This window comes from Hypomesus nipponensis, chromosome 27 (assembly GCF_054491055.1).
Source record: "Hypomesus nipponensis isolate SF chromosome 27, ASM5449105v1, whole genome shotgun sequence".
NCBI lineage: Eukaryota > Metazoa > Chordata > Actinopteri > Osmeriformes > Osmeridae > Hypomesus > Hypomesus nipponensis.
In genome coordinates this window covers 2,281,219-2,298,737 of record NC_140387.1, presented here as the reverse complement: position 1 = coordinate 2,298,737, position 17,519 = coordinate 2,281,219, and the positions used below count along the sequence as shown (strand labels likewise).

At 47.1% G+C, this 17,519-nt stretch overlaps 1 protein-coding gene across 2 annotated transcripts; it reads left to right on the top strand.

Moving 5' to 3' along the window:
- Positions 1–2,813: 2,813 nt before the first annotated feature.
- Positions 2,814–17,481, top strand: phf24 (PHD finger protein 24). 2 transcript variants are annotated; one of them, XM_084693996.1, is made up of 9 exons: positions 2,814–3,212; positions 9,016–9,447; positions 11,562–11,747; positions 13,997–14,075; positions 14,301–14,503; positions 14,784–14,950; positions 16,207–16,239; positions 17,098–17,199; positions 17,325–17,481. In XM_084693996.1, exons 2-9 carry the CDS (start codon positions 9,019–9,021, stop codon positions 17,419–17,421), a joined length of 1,296 nt encoding a protein of 431 aa, XP_084550122.1. In that variant the 5' UTR covers positions 2,814–3,212; positions 9,016–9,018; the 3' UTR covers positions 17,422–17,481. The 2 variants fall into 2 exon arrangements, with proteins under 2 accessions (XP_084550122.1, XP_084550123.1); XM_084693997.1 differs by lacking the exon at positions 16,207–16,239.
- The last annotated feature ends 38 nt before the right edge of the window (positions 17,482–17,519 follow it).

Here is a 17,519-nt window from a genome sequence, read left to right as displayed (position 1 = left end):
TGTCATTGTGATTATCAATGGGTTTGGTCTCACATGCAAGAATAATGTTTGAAGACAGTAAAGTGCCTTTCCATTGTTGAATGCATAACAAATTATTAAGTAATATAGAACATATATCAATGTGGATATGAACACAGCATTGCACTATATTTCACATTTTAGCACTTTAGGACCCAAATTCAAATACCACTCCAAATTTTGACGACTGGGCTATGAGCTGTTTTGAGAGACATCAGTCAGTCTCTAACAAGTGGGAAAGTGAGATTGTTCAGTGCCAATCAGGTCACAGACGAGACCTGTATCAAATTGGGTCAAGCCTTAAATCTGCAGTCATATTCTAAACTTTTGAACAATATTTCAGAATTTGGAGCACGTCTAAATCAGTCGGGGGGGGGGGGGGGCTTTGTTGCTAGGCAACAGTCTTGGCATGGTCATCAACCGATTACTGCAACCTACCCTCCACCGTTTCAAGAAAGGTTTAGGGATTCTGTGAACAATAAATGTTTTACAATCTAAGAAGCATGATCTCTTTCATATAGAGATGTGCAGTTCTATCAAAATGATCCAATACATCATGAATGATTAATTAAGTTTTGAACTGAAGATCCAAGTTGAACCACAGCAGAGAGCTACTCTTTCAGCACTTAAAGTCTTTACAAAACACTTTCTACCGTGGGGCATCGGATTGCATAGTTGGATCATATTCCGGTTAATGAGATCATGCTGGGAAGTCAAATTAAACTAGTCTGTCTCTCACCCTCATCCTCACTGCCATTCAGTTCAGCTGCTTGGATGAGATGATATGTAAGTCACACGTCAAACATGCAGCCATTAAACACAAGGGGAGCTGCTCTGTAAACAAATAAGTAAAAGCTTTCTAATATTGCTTTGGAGCAATGCCTCATCGTCTTGTATTTGTGAACTGTGTGTCTCTGAAATGACAAAGTGCGATCAGTTATGCGAACTGTGTAGATTTCACAGAACTATGGAAGACAGAGCTTTGTAAAACAACGAGCCAAAGAAATTAAAACTGTCTTTTATAAACATAAGAGATCCCCAACTGTCTGTCCCCGGAGCCAGGAGGGCTGTATCAGTACTGTGGATCTATTGTAGCGTGGTCTGTTCACTGTCAGAGGAAACTTGATCGGATCAAAATGATGGTTCAAGGGCTTGAGGAATGAAAGTCGGCCTGGTTTCTCTTAAAGGACATTGTGTTCTATTCGTTTTTTTGTTCGTTTTTTATCCTGGGGGTGCATCCATCCTTTTTCTCCAACGTTCTGTCTGCCCCTGGTGAACATGCTCTAACCCACCACTGTTTATCAAACTTGTATTTACATACATGACAGAAACTGTGTTTTAGATTGATGTGTTTTGTTGGATGGATGTGTGGTTGGATGAACCACCAAGACCCAACTGACTGTCGAGATTCAACCGAATTGAAATAGTGGTAATCAAATGAACTCTTTTCAGAATCAGAAATCCCTTCTGATTATGATTCTGAAATGAGTTCATACCATCCTTGTGATGAAATCCCCGTGTAAATGTCAACGTCTTATCAAAGCTGGACTGGCTGTGAGGAGGGAGTCTTCTCAGATGAAGCCAAACCGGGGCAAACGAAAGACTGATTCCTGTCCAGGAACTTGGACGCTGGCAGCTAGTTGCCAGGCTTCATCATGGTACTGTAGAGAGCAGCCAAAGCTATGTCACACATCCTGCCAAATGGATGCTAATGGAAATTCGATTGCATTGTGGATAGACTGCTAATCCTGACTGCCTGTGTTCTGCGGTGTCCATCCCAGGCCTTCAAACGCAAAAGAAAACAACCTCTTGTGTTTGGTTTTCCCAGCCTGCTCTGGTTCCGAGTGCCTGAGTTTGGCTTTCTCCAGGACGTTTGTCTTCATTAGGTCTCCAGTCCTGCCTAGACTCGGCCGCGGTAATGAACTACGAATTGCCGTGGTTCTCTCCGACCTCAGAACGGGAAGTGGCGACAACGAGAAGGCCGTGACTCAGCAAGGCGATTGGCTCGTCGGCGAATTCCAAACGTCTCTTCATTCCGTGCCGTCTCAGCAGCATCAGTGTCGACTTCCACCATATCCCCACGTCACAACGTCTAATAACAACAACAACGACTAAAACAGGAATCCTCATATCTTATGAATGAGGACCTTCCGGCGGTAGCCTACTTGTCACCGTGGCGACTCATGGAAGAATGAATGGAGGTTGGCAGGGGTCAGGTTTCCAGTGTGACACAGAGCAATACCAGTCCTCCCTTCCCTGCTCCCCCTGCTCTGTGGTGACACTGTGATCCCAGAAAACTGTGGGCCAGAACTCATTTACCTCCACATGAATAATGCAGAGGCCTCTGTTTAAACCCAGAATGCTTTGGTGCACTTCCACACACTTGAATATGAGAAAATACAGTGTGGTTATGAACCCATACAGTAGTCAACCAAGGGGAATTTAGGCTGTAGCCTACACCAGGTAGTCGTGTCAGAATGCATGATATGCTCCCTCAGTATGCAACACTTTTGTGGATTATGTGACGTTATTTTAAAGAAATATGAGATTTCTTGAAGGGATTTGATCAAATATGCATATTGCTTTGGGTGTCATGTTGCTTCAGTTGTAAGGCTGAGGTATTGAGCCCACAGAATACTTCTCTATTGACGTTCTAACTTATTCTGCAAGGTTATTGGTTATTTAGCTATGCCGGTATGAACGTCATTTTTGAGAGATGCATACTGGCCAATCAACGGCTGCATTGTCCTCAACTTGTCAGACTCGCCAAAGCTCACCACTGACTGTAAAGGCTTGTGGTTTCTTAATCCAAACCGTTACCAAGGGCGCAACTTCGTTGTAGCTGTCATCGTGAAGAGGGGGGTCCAGTCTCTCAGGGCGCTCCCTGCGATCGAGCTAGTCAACGCGTCCGCTCTCGGTGTAATACGAGCGATTGGCGAGAAGATTTCAGCACTGGAGCTGTCCAGTCTCCTTGAAAGACTCCTCGCTGCTCATTGTGATCTGACAGAAGCTTTTGGTATTGACGGTTTAGAACTGTGTTCTTTGTCTAGCGGATTATACTGTTTTGGGGTAGGAACTCACCAGTGAAAGCGCAAATAGTCCACTTCATTCACAGGCGAATCCTTGCGATGCTGGGCAGTCGTCCCTGAGCAACAAGGAAGTTCCAAGTCTCTGAGTGTTTTCAGATATCAAAGGTAAGGCGATTGTCCGTTCTTTCATTACCTATGACATGCACGAGCGCGACACTGTCCCGTGTTAAAACGTAGCGTTTCACATCATGTTGATTGGCACGCCAACAATAATAACGGTCTATTGCTGTTTGACAGATGTTGTTTATCATCTAATATTGCTTTTAGCCCATAACCTTGTTATCAATCTATCTATTTGCTGAAAGAAGTAGCGAGGTGATGTTTTGTGTTTTAGTAAAGTTGCTCTGAATTGTGTCACTGCCCAGAGTGAGAGATTAGATTCGCGGGTTGTGGGACGCAGTTGCATTTAGGTCAGTCTCCGAGACGGGTGTGTATGCGAGCTGTATATCATCATTTGTCAGGGTTTTACAACCTACATTCGAAACGTAGGCAACGTAATTCCTGCGTTAAAACACGTCTAATATCTCTGACTTGTCCACGAGGAAGCTAAATACATCACAGTTTAGGCTACATCAATAACTTGATTGCATCGACACGATGTACGAACATTTTGAATGACGTGCCCCCCATTTTCACTGTAGGTCGAGTGTAGTTTGATGATGAAACACTCACTGTTATATAGCGGCAAACGTGGACAAATGTTAATATTGTAAGTAGGCCTATTTCATTAATCACCCACCTAGAGTTTTCCAGACTATTTTGGGAGAAAGACACCCCTGCCAGGGCAATTAGCTTGATGGCTTCAGGTGATTAAACAGGCACATCTAAATCATCGTCTGCTCCACAGCACAACAGATACGTCACAGGCCAGCTCAACCACGCATAGTTCCCACATCCAACACCCCTTTTCTCAAGGACAGAAGCCCCCATATCTAGGAGCTATTTTGGGGATAGCCGGCTCCCAAGTTCCTGGGCTTGTGTGTGTGTGTGTGTGTCAAGTAGCTGCAGATCAAGTCCTGCTCCACAGTCTGTGACAGTTCCCTGCAGCCTTTGCTTTCCCCTGCTGCTGGCTCTCACTGAGCCCATTGTCTGCCCTCCTCTCAGGGCATTGGCTGGTACGCTCTCTCTGTCTACCGTCTGAATGCCAACTGGGGGCTCCACTCCAAAGATGCATTTAGATTTAAATTCCACCACATCCTGGCGCCCCCCGTTGCCCGTCAGATGCTTCACCAGAGGAATATCAACTCCCCCATGCTCCGCTCCCTGTGCTGCCTGCACACCAGCCACAGGCCCCCCTGGGACCCGGAGGAGAAAGGTTTTGGTGTAATAATGGAAAGGAGTACTGCCATGGGGAGAGAGAGAGAGAGAAGGAGAGAGAGATGGAGAGAGAGAGAGAGAGAGAGAGAGAGAGGGGGAGAGAGAGAGAGAGAAGGAGAGAGAGATGGAGAGAGAGAGAAAGAGAGAGAGAGAGAGAGAGAAGGAGAGAGAGAGAGAGAGAGAGAGAGAGAGAGAGAGAGGAGAGAGAGAGAGAGAGAGAGAGAGAGAGGGAGAGAGAGAGAGAGAGAGCAGAAGGGGAGGTGTTATATTACACACTGAAGACCATGGTGGCTAGCTTGAGACAGATATTACGACTTTGAGGTGACGAAGGTCCAGCAGTTATTTTTTCTAGGTTTTCGTGGTTGTGTGTGTGTGTTCATGTGGTATTCTTCTCACTAACTAAGGATGGGACGAGCTGAACTCGTTAGTGTAATTAGTTCCAGGTCCTTGCTTTGCTGGTTTGTGGATGGGATCTCTTGGCTAATGGGCCTTGATTCCCATGAACAGCCATGCTTTGTGAGTCCTCCATTCATAGATGCTTCCCTTCAAAACAAGGGTTGAAGGGAAGACTTCTAATCAGCACATACCGCCATCAGAGAAGGGTCTGGAGAGAAAAACATGTCCATACAGTCCCATCCAAAACACACCACTCACTAAGAGCCAGCCACACTATCAGGATCCAATACCAGGATCGTAGAAAGGCATCTTAGAATTTTGACCGTTGGGAAAAGTCCGTCCAGCATGGGTTTCTTTGGATAGTATGAAAACAAATGAAGGCAGGGAGTCAGGTGGCTAAACGGAGTCAGGTGTGTCACTTGCCTCGTGGAGAATGTCCCTGTACTTACTGTAAGTCGCTCTGGATAAGAGCGTCTGCTAAATGACTAAATGTAATGAAAACTGCTTTAAATCATCTAGTGGCTTTTACTATCAGACGGTTTATCTAATGTCGCTGACTGTTCTGTCCTGGAAAGATAAAGCCGGCTGTCGTCTGGGCTGTGCCCGGATGTCTTTCCACGGTGACACCTGGGTAGAGGACGTTTGTCCCTGAATACTAATGGACGTCCCAAGGTGTCTGGAGCCACTAACACAGCCTGCAGCCACCAACCATTCAGACCCAAAGCTCAATATTCAGATCCTGTTTGCCACAAATTCATGCTGCGGTACAAATGATACAAATACACTTTCCACAACACATGAGTTTTCGAAAAGTGATTGATGTGATTTCTATGGTAGTGTGCAGGAAGTGAACTACATATATTGAGAGTTCTGGTTAGGGGTTTAGTGGCACTGGCTGTCCGACTTGGTTATGTTTATGTTTCTTTCACTCTGCAGGGAGCTAGGATGGTGCTACCAAACATGATCTGGTTAGAAATATCATATCTGACCACTGGGGAGTGGACAGTCAACAACAGGATTACAGAGGGAGAGCTAAAGAGAGCAACAGAGAGAGTGAGAGAGAGAGAATGAAAAATAGTGGGAGAGAGAACAAGAGAGAGAGCAAGAGAGAGAGAGAGAGAGAGAGACAGAGAGAGAGAGAGAGAGAGAGAGAGAGAGAATGAAAGAGAGAGCATGACAGTCTAAAGAGCATTACTGTTGCCATCTCCTAAAAACATTAACATTTTATTAAATCTAGATCCTGTTGTGTGCCCCTTTATATTATTTGCTTTATGGAACCTTAAATGTTAATCAAGTCTTGGGGCTGACGAACTGTGCAACATCAATATTTATACACACTTGAAAGCGACAACAAGGCATATGGAATTACAAATAACCACACCTTTGAAATGCAGACAAACTTAGCATTCAAAAGAGCATGAGTGATCATGTGGCCCACAGTCATTAGCACCAAAGGATGGGTCTTTGAGAGCTCTTCAGACTTGCAGATTCACCAATTCACTGCTCCCGCACGTCACCACGAAGAAACCAAAAGCAGAATTGAATCAGAGATTTAAGTGACATACACCCTGTGTCTTCCAGAGTCTCGATTTACGCGTTTCACAGAAGCATGCCTGCAAAGAAAACATCTCTGGAGTCGCTGTGAGATGGTTCGCTGTCGCACTGCGTTAGAACGGGCTTCTCTGTCACATATGTCGGGTCCTGCCCTGAGGAGTGGCCATGTTTTTCTTCCCATCATCCGGTTCTTTTTTTATCCAGGGGCACTTAAATCATTCAGAGGGGTCTGGGAGGGAGAGCTCCATGGGGGCGGCAGAGGAGACAGCTGCTCCCGGTCAAGAGCACCAAGGCTGGGCAGAAGGAGCTCCACGCCAGCCTGGTCCACAGCTGAATGCCAAGCAGAATTATGATGATAATCGCAAAGAAAAAGATATGAAATCCTGGCCGTATACGAGAAGTCTCACATCGATTTAGGGAGTGGATGATATCTGGCAGGTGATTTGATGTATTCACAGTCACATACACAGACTCCTGAGATAATGATAGTGCACTTTCCTCTCAACCTCATCTGGAAGTACTTTCAGTCCCGGTAAACACAAGCTATTCAGCAGTTACAGGGAGTCAAATCCCTTAACAAGGCTCTCCACTTTAGTGTTTTGCCGTGGATGTTCAACATTTTCCTGTCGTTTAGAGATGCAGGTGTTTAATCCTGTGAAATTGTACTGTAAGTCATGTTGTTATGCGTTTAGCATTTCACAGTTCCTCCGGGGTTTGAAGTCCTACTTGACAACCAAGGATCACGTTCCTTTTTCGTGTTTGATGTGGCAAGGTATCAAAGCGCTGACCCATTTGTGTCAGATCCCACTCTCTGAGAAGAAGAAAATAAATAAGGACCTCATTTAAAATTCATAACTTAACCTCAAAGCACTGAGGGATGCTGGAGAAAGTCTCGGGGCAGTGGCAAATCTAGCTTTGGTTCCCGCAGGAGAGGGGGGCGGGGGGCTAGCCAGTCAGGAAGTCAGTTTTCCCTGCCAGAGATGTCGTCTTATACTGCATCTGGGTTCCCTCTGGGCTGCCCTCTGCTCTGAGCATCACATTGTTGCATAACACCCCCCCCCCCCCCCATACGACGCAAGGCATCATGGGAAACGGTGATCTTGACGTGAGCTGGTCAGTCCTGGCTACTGCTTATCTCTGTTCGCAGGAAGCTCTCTGCAGGCCGGGGGCCCTCACGTCATTATTTGCTGTGCTTGCTATCTCTTGACCTGTGATCTCGCATTAAAAACCCACAGCGCCCACTGTTTTTTGTTTCTTCTGAGGACTTGGAAACGTCTTAAGTTATACTCGCTAAGCTCCCTTGAAATGCCCTCAAAACTTTGATATTACTTACCGTTTCCTGTTTCATATTTCCACAGACACCAGACAGCCAGTCAGACCGACTGACACAGTCTCTCTGTCCTACTGCACACGAGCAGAAGGAACATGGGACACATCCTCACAGCCAGTGAGATGAAAGGGTCAGGGTAATGGGTTAGGGAATTGGGCTATTAATCAGAAGGTTGCCGGTTTGATTTCGGCTGTGCTAAATTACGTTGTGCCCTTGGGCAAGGCACTTCACCCTACTTACCTCAGCCCTCTAGCCTTGAGACCTGTCCAGTAAATACTGTACATTGAGGAACATACATGTCCACCAACATATGCACAGCCTTGAAAAAATCCCACACTTCAAAGGAACTTCTGTCACATGTTTACATTTCCACCCACGGCCTGTTTGATTGGGTGCTGTGCGTTCCGGAGTCTTCACACTGCAACATGTCTCAGAGTACAGGGAATGTTCACGTACTTACTGTAAGTCGCTCTGGATCACGGCGTCAGCTAAATCTAAATGTTAATGTAAATTACAGGGTCACATTAATCTCCTCTTCCCCCCAAGAGGCCTCAAACAGGCTTCTCCCCTGCCTTCCTCCTCCTCCTCCAAGCATCCATGAGCTGAGCTGCACCGTTCTGTTGATTCAAGCAGAGAAAACTGTGTAGTCAGGTGTCCTGTAAACACACACCAGGGCATCAACCCAAAGCAAGCAGCCCATTGGTGCAGCCTGAAAGTAAAGCAGAACTCCTGTTGTACTTCTGTGCACAGGATTGGATTTCACACGAGCGCTCATCCAGAGCGTGTCTGAATGAGATTGCGTTTCCGGGCGTGACACTAGTCCTCTAAGCTCTGTGTGATCAACAAGAATTCACACAAACAGCAGCGTTTTCAATGAGGGAAGCATCAAAGTAGACTTTTCAGGGTTAGTTTTTTTTCCACTTCCCCAGGGTTGTGGTTAAAGGTGGGAAGGTTTGTTTTGTTTTTCCAGCTTCCCTTCCTTTCCTCGTGGTGATTTGTCGATGTCGTCTTCCATAAAGGTTGCGTTCATTAAATTTGCTTCATGCGGCGATCAGTCGTGATTAATGAGGGATAAAGGCAGCTGTCCAGGAGCGGCTTAGCTTATAGCACCAATAGATCAGGGGATCTGAGAATGGGAGTCATTAGTTATATCACAACACACGCACATGCTCGTGCACACATACACGCACACACACACATGGAGATACACACACACACTGATTACCGATGAAGATCTTCGTTTTCTTCCACTAAACAGCATCAGAACATCTCCCCCCACCTCCCCTCCCCGCCCCCTCCCTCTCTCCACAGCCAATGGGGGTGCTGATGTCCAAGAAGCAGCAGGTGCAGAAATGCAGCGTGGTCGTCTCTGCCTTCAAAGAGGGGCTGAAGGATCGCCCCGCCCCGTCCCCCGCCGACCACGCCGAGGGCTCCGGGGACGAGGGGGAAGGCCCCGCCCCAGCCTCGACCTCGGCCCCCGACCAGGAGAAGCAAGAGGTGGAGCAGAGAAAGACCGACGGCAGCAAGGCGGGGCCGTCGACCTCCACGCCTGCCTCGTCCCACGCCAGGGATGAGTGCAAGGTGAACCAGGAGGCGTGGTCCAGGCTGCGGGACGGAAAAGGGGTGGAGCCTGAGGATCTGGATAAGAACCGGCACCAGCTCACCCCGCCGGCGTTCGTTCGTCCCAAGAGAGACGCCAACGATGGGCAGCCCGTGGAGGTAGTCCTGGGCCAGATGGAGCAGGTAAGGATCATGTTCAGATGGCTGAGCGGTGAGGGAGTTAGGCTAGTAATCAGAAGGTTGCCGGTTCGATTCTCGGCCGTGCCGATGACGTTGTGTCCTTGGGCAAGGCACTTCACCCTACTTGCCTCCGGGGGGAATGTCCCTGTGCTTACTGTAAGTCGCTCTGGATAAGAGCGTCAACTAAATGTAATGTTCACCTGTACCAGGTGATCATTGAAACCATTGTTTTTTTGACAATCCTGACAGACATTTATCAGGGATTTGACCTTTACGAGATGTCTGTTAGACGCTTGACATTGGGACAGGACAGGTTTGTCTTCCCTTCCTGAAGGTTGCTTGTTGTTGCCTGTTTGAGACTAGCTGTAGAGAGGCTGCGTGGCACTACGTGCTCAAGGTGACATAATGCTGGTGTTTTATTACTTTTTTTTAAACGTTTTATTACTTTTGGAGGCAAGCTTTGGTGTTTGTGTGTGGTTCATGAGCTGTTCTGCTGTGGTGTCTGGGTGTGATAGGTCAGCTCTTCTTCTGTGGTGTGTGGTGTGTGTCTGTGTGTGTGGTGTGTGTGTGGTGTGTGTGTGTGTGTGATACGGCAGGTCCCCCTCAAGCTCAGAGGAGGGGGGGCACGTCCCGCCGTCCAGGTCGGCGCTGACTAATTGGGGTCGCCGTGGTGATGGGAGCCGGGGGGGCGGGAGGGGGCAGACTCATCCCACAGGAGCCAGGGGCTGTTAGCTGATTGGAGGAAAACCTCCCGACTTTCTGAGAGGCAGGCCGTGCTTTTAAATCCCACCGTCATCAAAAGAGAGAAGAGAGGCTGGCTCTTTCGGTACTAATGTAAGCACTAAATAGTAACATTTTTACAGTTTGTGTTATGAAATAGGAGCTGAGTCATAGGAACACATGCTGGTGCATTGCTAGTGCCGATGACTGCAGGGAAAGTTGATTCATGATTGAGCTGTTGTTTGGCGTATGGATTAATGCAATATGAACAACTGTCAAAATGTAAAGCTACTTCCTGGTACTACTAATGCGGTAGAAATGCTGAACTATTTTCTCACAGTCAGTCTGTGAGACATCCTAAGGTGTTATATAGTGTGTGCATTAACACAAACGTATTGTTTTAGCAAATCATTTACAAAATGATGTCTGAATAAAAAATAGGGCCACATAGAGTCCTGGTAAGTAGCTATTTCTTTGAATTAGATATTTGAGTCATTTTCACAATAGATTTTACTTTCATGAATACTTTTTGGTCATCAAGGAGTTGCCGAAGATGTCATGCCTGTGTCAAATATAATTACCCATCGGTAGGCAATCGCAGCTCATTCAATACCCTTGGGATGAATCCATGAACAATTGTCAGCTCCTTTACTAAATCACTGTAATCATCCACTCAAAGGGTGGATGACTCACACACAGTCTTTCCAGAAGGAAACCGTTGGTTCGACCGTTACATCTTGACGTTACTGTAAGAAACAAGCCTGTAAAGCGCATGCGTGTTCCGTTTCACAACAGGAGAGGGTGCGCTGCTTCTCTCTTACCTGGCTGTGGTCTCCTCGTGGTAGGTTTTCGTCTCCTCTCTCGTCGTGGGTTTCTAAGGTTTCTCAGAAACGACCTTGGTTGTGGCACAGAAGGCAGAGCTCCATAACAGAGGAGAGAGAGAGAGAGGTGGGAGAGGGGGGAGAGGGGGAGAGAGAGAGAGAGAGAGAGAGAGAGAGAGAGAGAGAGAGAGAGAGAGAGAGAGAGAGAGGGGGAGAGGGAGAGAGAGAGAGAGGGGGGGGGAGAGGGAGAGAGAGAGAGAGAGAGAGAGAGAGAGAGAGAGAGAGGGAGAGGGGGAGATGGCAGTGACAGTGTGACTTCCGGGTTTCAGTGTTCACCATCGTACTGACGGGAGAACATGCTCTGCCTGCTAATGGCGTCTGGAGTAACTGACCTGAAATCAGGACTCTGAGACGTTTAGATTTGAGATTCCTAGAACCTGAAGCAGCCGTATACCAGAAGCTCAATGTTCACGTTTGATTCTGGAATCACAAATTCACACGATGACAATGACTTCCCTGACTGCGTCTCCCTTCCCCGTTTCCTCCCCTTCCCCGGCATCCCGGCTGGCTCGCCAGCCCGCGAACGACGAGATGTGTGAGGTGTGCGAGGTGTGGACGGCGGACGTACTGTTCCCCTGCAGGACGTGCACGAGGGTGTTCCACGACGGCTGTCTTCGGGAGATGGGCGTCCTGAAGCCAGAAGCTCTGCAGGAGATGAGGGAGACGGCGCACACAGCCTCCGGCTGGAGCTGCTACTACTGTGTGAGTTTAAACACACACACACACACACACACATACCAGACACACACATGTACACACATACCAGACACACACACCCAGACACATACACGCAAACATACCAAACACACATACCAGAAAAACACACACACACTCTGAAGACCATTACACACACGCCGGTGACAAATATACCTGTATACACACACGCATATGATCACAAAACATGCTGTGCTTTAGTCAGGAGATGACAATGTAATCATAATTTGTACTGCTGTGTGTGCTGTTGTTTCCACCGCAGGTTAGGAAGTGTTCCAGAGACAGATCTAATTATTATATTTTACCGTAGGCGTTTTCGAGTTTTGAACTACTACAGTCCTTATCTTGAAGTGTGAGAAGAACAGAGAACAACGCATTTGCATAGACTGTGAGATGATACAACACACAATGTATAACATAGACACAGTAGCTTTAATGATGTAAGAAACCAGCTCAACAAATAGTCTGGCCGGCTTATCTTGTTCCTTTTCTGACAGAGTCGTTGAGTTGTTTTGTGACCGGGAGAGAGGAAATTGACCGGAGTGAATATCGAGTGGGCATGGTCCACCGCCAGGCTCAGGTTCCTGACGGTGTCTGATCAATGCCCTCACAATCACAGGATTATTTTGGACTGCTAGTGAGCCGTGCGTGCTTGAGCCAGCCTGAAAAAGGCAGCGCCACAAATGTGTCACCTTGATGGCCGTCTCTGGTGATCATAGTAGACCCGGTTTCTCCTGCTCACATCACATTTACGTTTTATTCATTGAGCAGACGCTTTTATCCAAAGCGACATACACACAGGGCATATAGGAAGTATAGCCGGTCGGAGGTGCAGTTGTAATAGTATTTCAGGGGTCAAGCGCACGTCGAAAAGACTTGTATTTAAACACATGCAGACACATGCTATTGTACATCTCCAGTTTGACCTAGATCTGTTGACCTCTGACCTCCAAAAAAGCAGTGAAGGGGTCATCTGATTTCCATAATCCTCTGGTTTTCCCTAGAACTCCTCCTCCGTTTGTTATCCACTTATAACCAACTCGCCTCTGGCACTGAACAGATTAGACGCATACCGTCTTGAAAATCTCATACTTAATCTTTTTTACTTTTATAACTGACTGCATCTGTCATTATAACGAATGTGCTGTTGCATGCAGGATGCATATAATTAGGATGCAGACTCCCCACTCTGAGATCACATTCTGCCTTGAGCTGTGACTCTTTTGCTCATATATCCATCACAGTTTCCCGGCGCATATATGAATATTGTTGAAAAAACGCTAGGCGCTCCATTTTTTTCTGTCTCTCTCTCTGAGATACAAAAAAATGCTATTAGCTGAGCTGGCCGGGGGGCAACCAGGAGAACTCTGCTGCTGTTACTTTGTCATATAAGTAGTTCAGTCGATGTGATCTTCAACCGTGCTGAGAATGGTGTGTCAGAACAGCCGGAAAAGCAGGCTGGCTTGCTGCTTGCTCCACAATGTGACCGGATGCAGCAGGACACCCCGGTATGCTTGGTAGCGGATGATTCAAATCTTTTTAAGACTTTGATGATTTAAATCTTTCAAATATGGATCTCAATGAGTGTTTTAACAGGAGTTTTTCCAGTTTGTCTCCATGGCTAGTCCTCAATTCCTTCCCATTTATAAAAACAAAATCAAGACATTCTGTTATATGAATACACTGGAGACTGACATCATCGGCAAAGACGACATCCATACCCAGAGTATGTGGTATAGTATGGGGTCTGTACAGGGACAAACACACTATATACCTTTAGTCATGGATGCATTGATGGTGACACATGTTCCATTACAGAAAGCAGCACCAACATCACGCCTGGTCCTCTGTAGTGGACTCCCTTTCACTCACCTCCATACAGGAAGCTCTATGAAACCTGTTGTCCCTCAATCTAATTAGGAGATTAAGAGTGACCTCTTCCTGTTTCCTCTCTCTCTCTCTTTCTCTCTTTTTCTCTCTCTCTCTCTCTCTCTCCTTCTACATATCTCTCTCTCCCTCTCCATCTCTCTCCCTTTCTTTCTCGGGACAATGTGAAAAAGCACTTAAGGGAGTTTGTATGAAATGTATTCTCTCTATTCGATGAAGAGTGACCTCTTTCTGCCTCCCCCCCCCCCCCCGCTCTTTCTTGTTTTCTCTCTCTCTCCCTATCCCCCTCCCCCCCCTCTCTCTCTCTCTGTCTCTCTCCCCTGTTCTCCCCCCCACCGTCTCTGTTTCAGGACAATGTGAACCTGCTGTTGACTGAAGAGGAGATGTATAGCCTGATGGAAACCTTCAAGCAGTGTAAGATCATCCCTGGTGAGTCACCATGGACGACAATAACAGATACACACTTAGATAAGACAAGTAGTCAAAGGATTGAACACGCCGTCCAGTTTCTCATCCAGCTGTATGTGGCTGTCAGGAAACAAACGGTGCGATTGGTTGGCTTTTACTAAATGAATCAACCTAATCTAACTCTGGATGTTCTGCTGTCGATTGCTCTGGCCTGATGGGGTGCTCTGCTCCTCGCTCCCTCGACAGAGTCCTGCCTGGTGTCTGATGAGCTTCTGCAGTACCGGCACTTTGTGTCCAAGCAGCTGTTTGACAAGGACCTGTCTGACGAGGAGGAGGAGGAAGTTCTGGCTCAGTTTGCGGCCCTGGACCCTGACAAGAAGGGGCAGATTGAGTGGTCCGATTTCCTGTACCACGAGTCTCTGGGGGTGCTGATGAAGTTTCGTACAGAGGTACCGTGATTCACCGTAACTTACCAGAATCCCCCAGAACCATCACAAAGAACCCACCAGAACCCATCTAACTTGGGAGTGGTTACCAGGGCGGTCATAAAGACATTGACAGACACAAATTCATGTCAAAATCTATTTAAGAATCTCCTTTTGGCCCATTTTCAATGTGGCACATCCGCATATCAAAGCACATCGTAAATAAATCAGCAAAAAAAAAAATCAAGCAGGAGAGGAGCGCAACCGCACTCAACCTGCAACTAATTCTGTTTCCGGTCTCCAGAACTCGTTGGTGCGTCTGTTGACTGCCAAGGAGCGTGACCGTGCCCGGTCTGTGTTCCTGGGTCTGGACCTGGACAAGGACCTGGTGATCACGGCGGGGGAGTGCCGGCGGGCACAGCAGTCCTGGTTCCACAAGCTGAGCAAAGAGTCGCAGTCCTGCAACGTGAGGTGAGCACCCTCCTGGAACCCCCGCCAAGACGCTGTCGATACCCCGACGGAAAGCTAACCCTCGAGGCTTCAATTCACAGTTGTCTCACTCGAGAAAATAAAGCTTGATCGACGCTCGTACGTTTGTAGAGCCATCCTTAAGACAACGCGGTCGATGCGGTGATGTTATTAATGTGCTGCTGCTTCCTGGCTCTGTGTGTGACTGACTGAGAGAAAACGCTGAGTGTCGAGGGTTGGACAGTGGCATTCCTCCATTCCGTCCAATGAGCAGCCTTTTCTGCTTTGCATGCAATGCGGATATGCCGTTAGCGAATATAAATCATTCAAATGAGCTGATTCAGACTATTCTGATAAAGACACGGATGCAGACGTTTTTTTTTTCTTTCTCTCAAATTCAGAGAAAATCGAAGCGAGAGAGGAGAGATACCAGAAGATAATGACAGAATGCTTTTAAGTCATTCCTCCTACCTGTCAGAGAGATCTCATTTCCATGCAGCACTGCTCCTAAGAAATTCCCATAACACAGTCATTTTTAGACAGTTGTGTCTCTTAACTTTCTCCAGTTTACATCCATTATCGAGCAGTGAAAAGAACAGGGCTGGCAAGGCACTGCAAACCTCAATAAAAAGGGTTTATTCAAAGCTTTTGTGGAGACTGATTACATCAAACTATTTAAGTAATCTAATCTGTTAAGTAAAGAATAAAATTAACCTAATTGAATTGATTAATTGATTGTATAAATTAAGAAATTACTGGATGCTTGTATAGTTTGAGGTAATCAGTTTCCACTAAAGTTCTAGGGATTCTAAAAGCATTGTCTACAGTGTAGGATGAAAGTCCTTACTTGTAATGGTGGCTAGTGGACTGGACTCTAGGTTAAGGTGCGCACCACTAGTGATCAGTATAGTCAAGATATGAAGAAAACAGGCCCAGTTACATACTGTAGAGTAAGGTGATGGCCTCATCTTTAATTGTCTGTTTTTGCTTCCTTGTTTTTCTGTATTTCTCTGTCAAGCAGCATATAAGCTTACCAAAGGTTTGCCTTTCTTCAGAGACCAAAAAGGTCCATGAATATTTTACAAACCTCTTCTCATCTCACAGCATCTTATTTCAGTTTTCTGAAACAGGAAATTAGACTTTGACTGAGTCCCTGATTTAGTCAGCTAGTGTGAGTGTGTGTGTGTGTGTGTCTCACCGTCTCACGTTGTCACGAGTCATTTCCAACCATTCCATTCTCCTTCTGGCTTCACTCGCAGACTCATTGGATTGTGTTCCCCTATGAATTGTGGGTAAGTGATCCAGATCTGCATGGATTGTCTCCTCTACCTCACTTCAACACCTTCACAAATCCCTCAAAGTAATCCCCAAACATTCTCGCGTAACCTCTCCACTCCTCGATCCTCACATCTCACATCCCTCCCGCTCTCAGAGTCGCCGACAGACAGAACCCCTCTGTGCCACAGACACGAGACGTAAGACAACGTGAATAAACACGAAAGGAAGTCTGACGAATGCTATGTCGCGTCGACGCAGAGGGCCCTTCGCGAGATCCCTCGCTTGTTAAATTCAGCCGCCCGACATGACCACAGCCAGGACATTCATTAGAGGGATCAAAAGAGGGGGTTTAGTTCCCCCCTTGTGAAGCGCTGAGAGCATCACTCAGCAGCCTCAAGAGGACACTGGAAGCTGAGTGGATACGGCGTCCTCCACGCATCCCAGTTCAGCCTCATTACAGTACCAACACCGTCAGCCTGGCTGAGACAATGCTCTGGGGTTCCCACCTTGAGGACAGAGCTCCTCTTCCCATACAGAAGCCGGTGTTTATTAAGCATTAGAGAGTCTTAAAAACAAAAAAACGGTTGTTTTCTTTGGGTTCACTGTGTAAACCTCCTGCCTCCCACTAAAATGGTTAAATATTCATGTCTTGGCTGTGGCTTGGCAGTTAGCCACCTAGAATCTACAATCCATAAAGATATTTTCAGTCGCCGTGTTTTTTGTTGTTGCACTATTTGTGTCTGCTGCAGACATCAATCAGAGGGTTGTATTGTCCTCTGGCGTTGTATTACCTGAAGTGTAAAGTGACCCATTGTCTGTTTATGTATCTGTTTTGTATTGTATGTGTGTTGTGTGTTTTTGTCCTCGTGCAGCATCAGTCACGTGGGTCCCATCTCTGAGAGCAGCCCAGCCAGCTACCACAGCGACAGGAGCAGAGACAAGATGCTGTTCAACTCTGAGAAAGAGGAAAACAGGTGTGTGTGTGCATACGTGTGTGCACGTATGTGAAACAGTAAGTGTGTGGTGTGTGAATGCGAGGTTATGTGCGCCTGTGTGGAACAACAGCCTATCAAAAGCCTTGTCTCTCCCCGCTCCCCAGCCCTGTGACCTGGCCTGACTTCCTGAGGGAGAGTGCCATCTTCACCCTGGCTGCCCGGCCCAACAGCCCAGCCATGCACATCCGCCTGCCTGTATAGTCCCAGAGAAACAGCCCTGACCCTGGAGCCCACCAGAGAGAGGGAGGAGGAGAGACGGCCGGACGGAGAGAAGGGGGGAAGGAGGGAGGGAGAGGAGG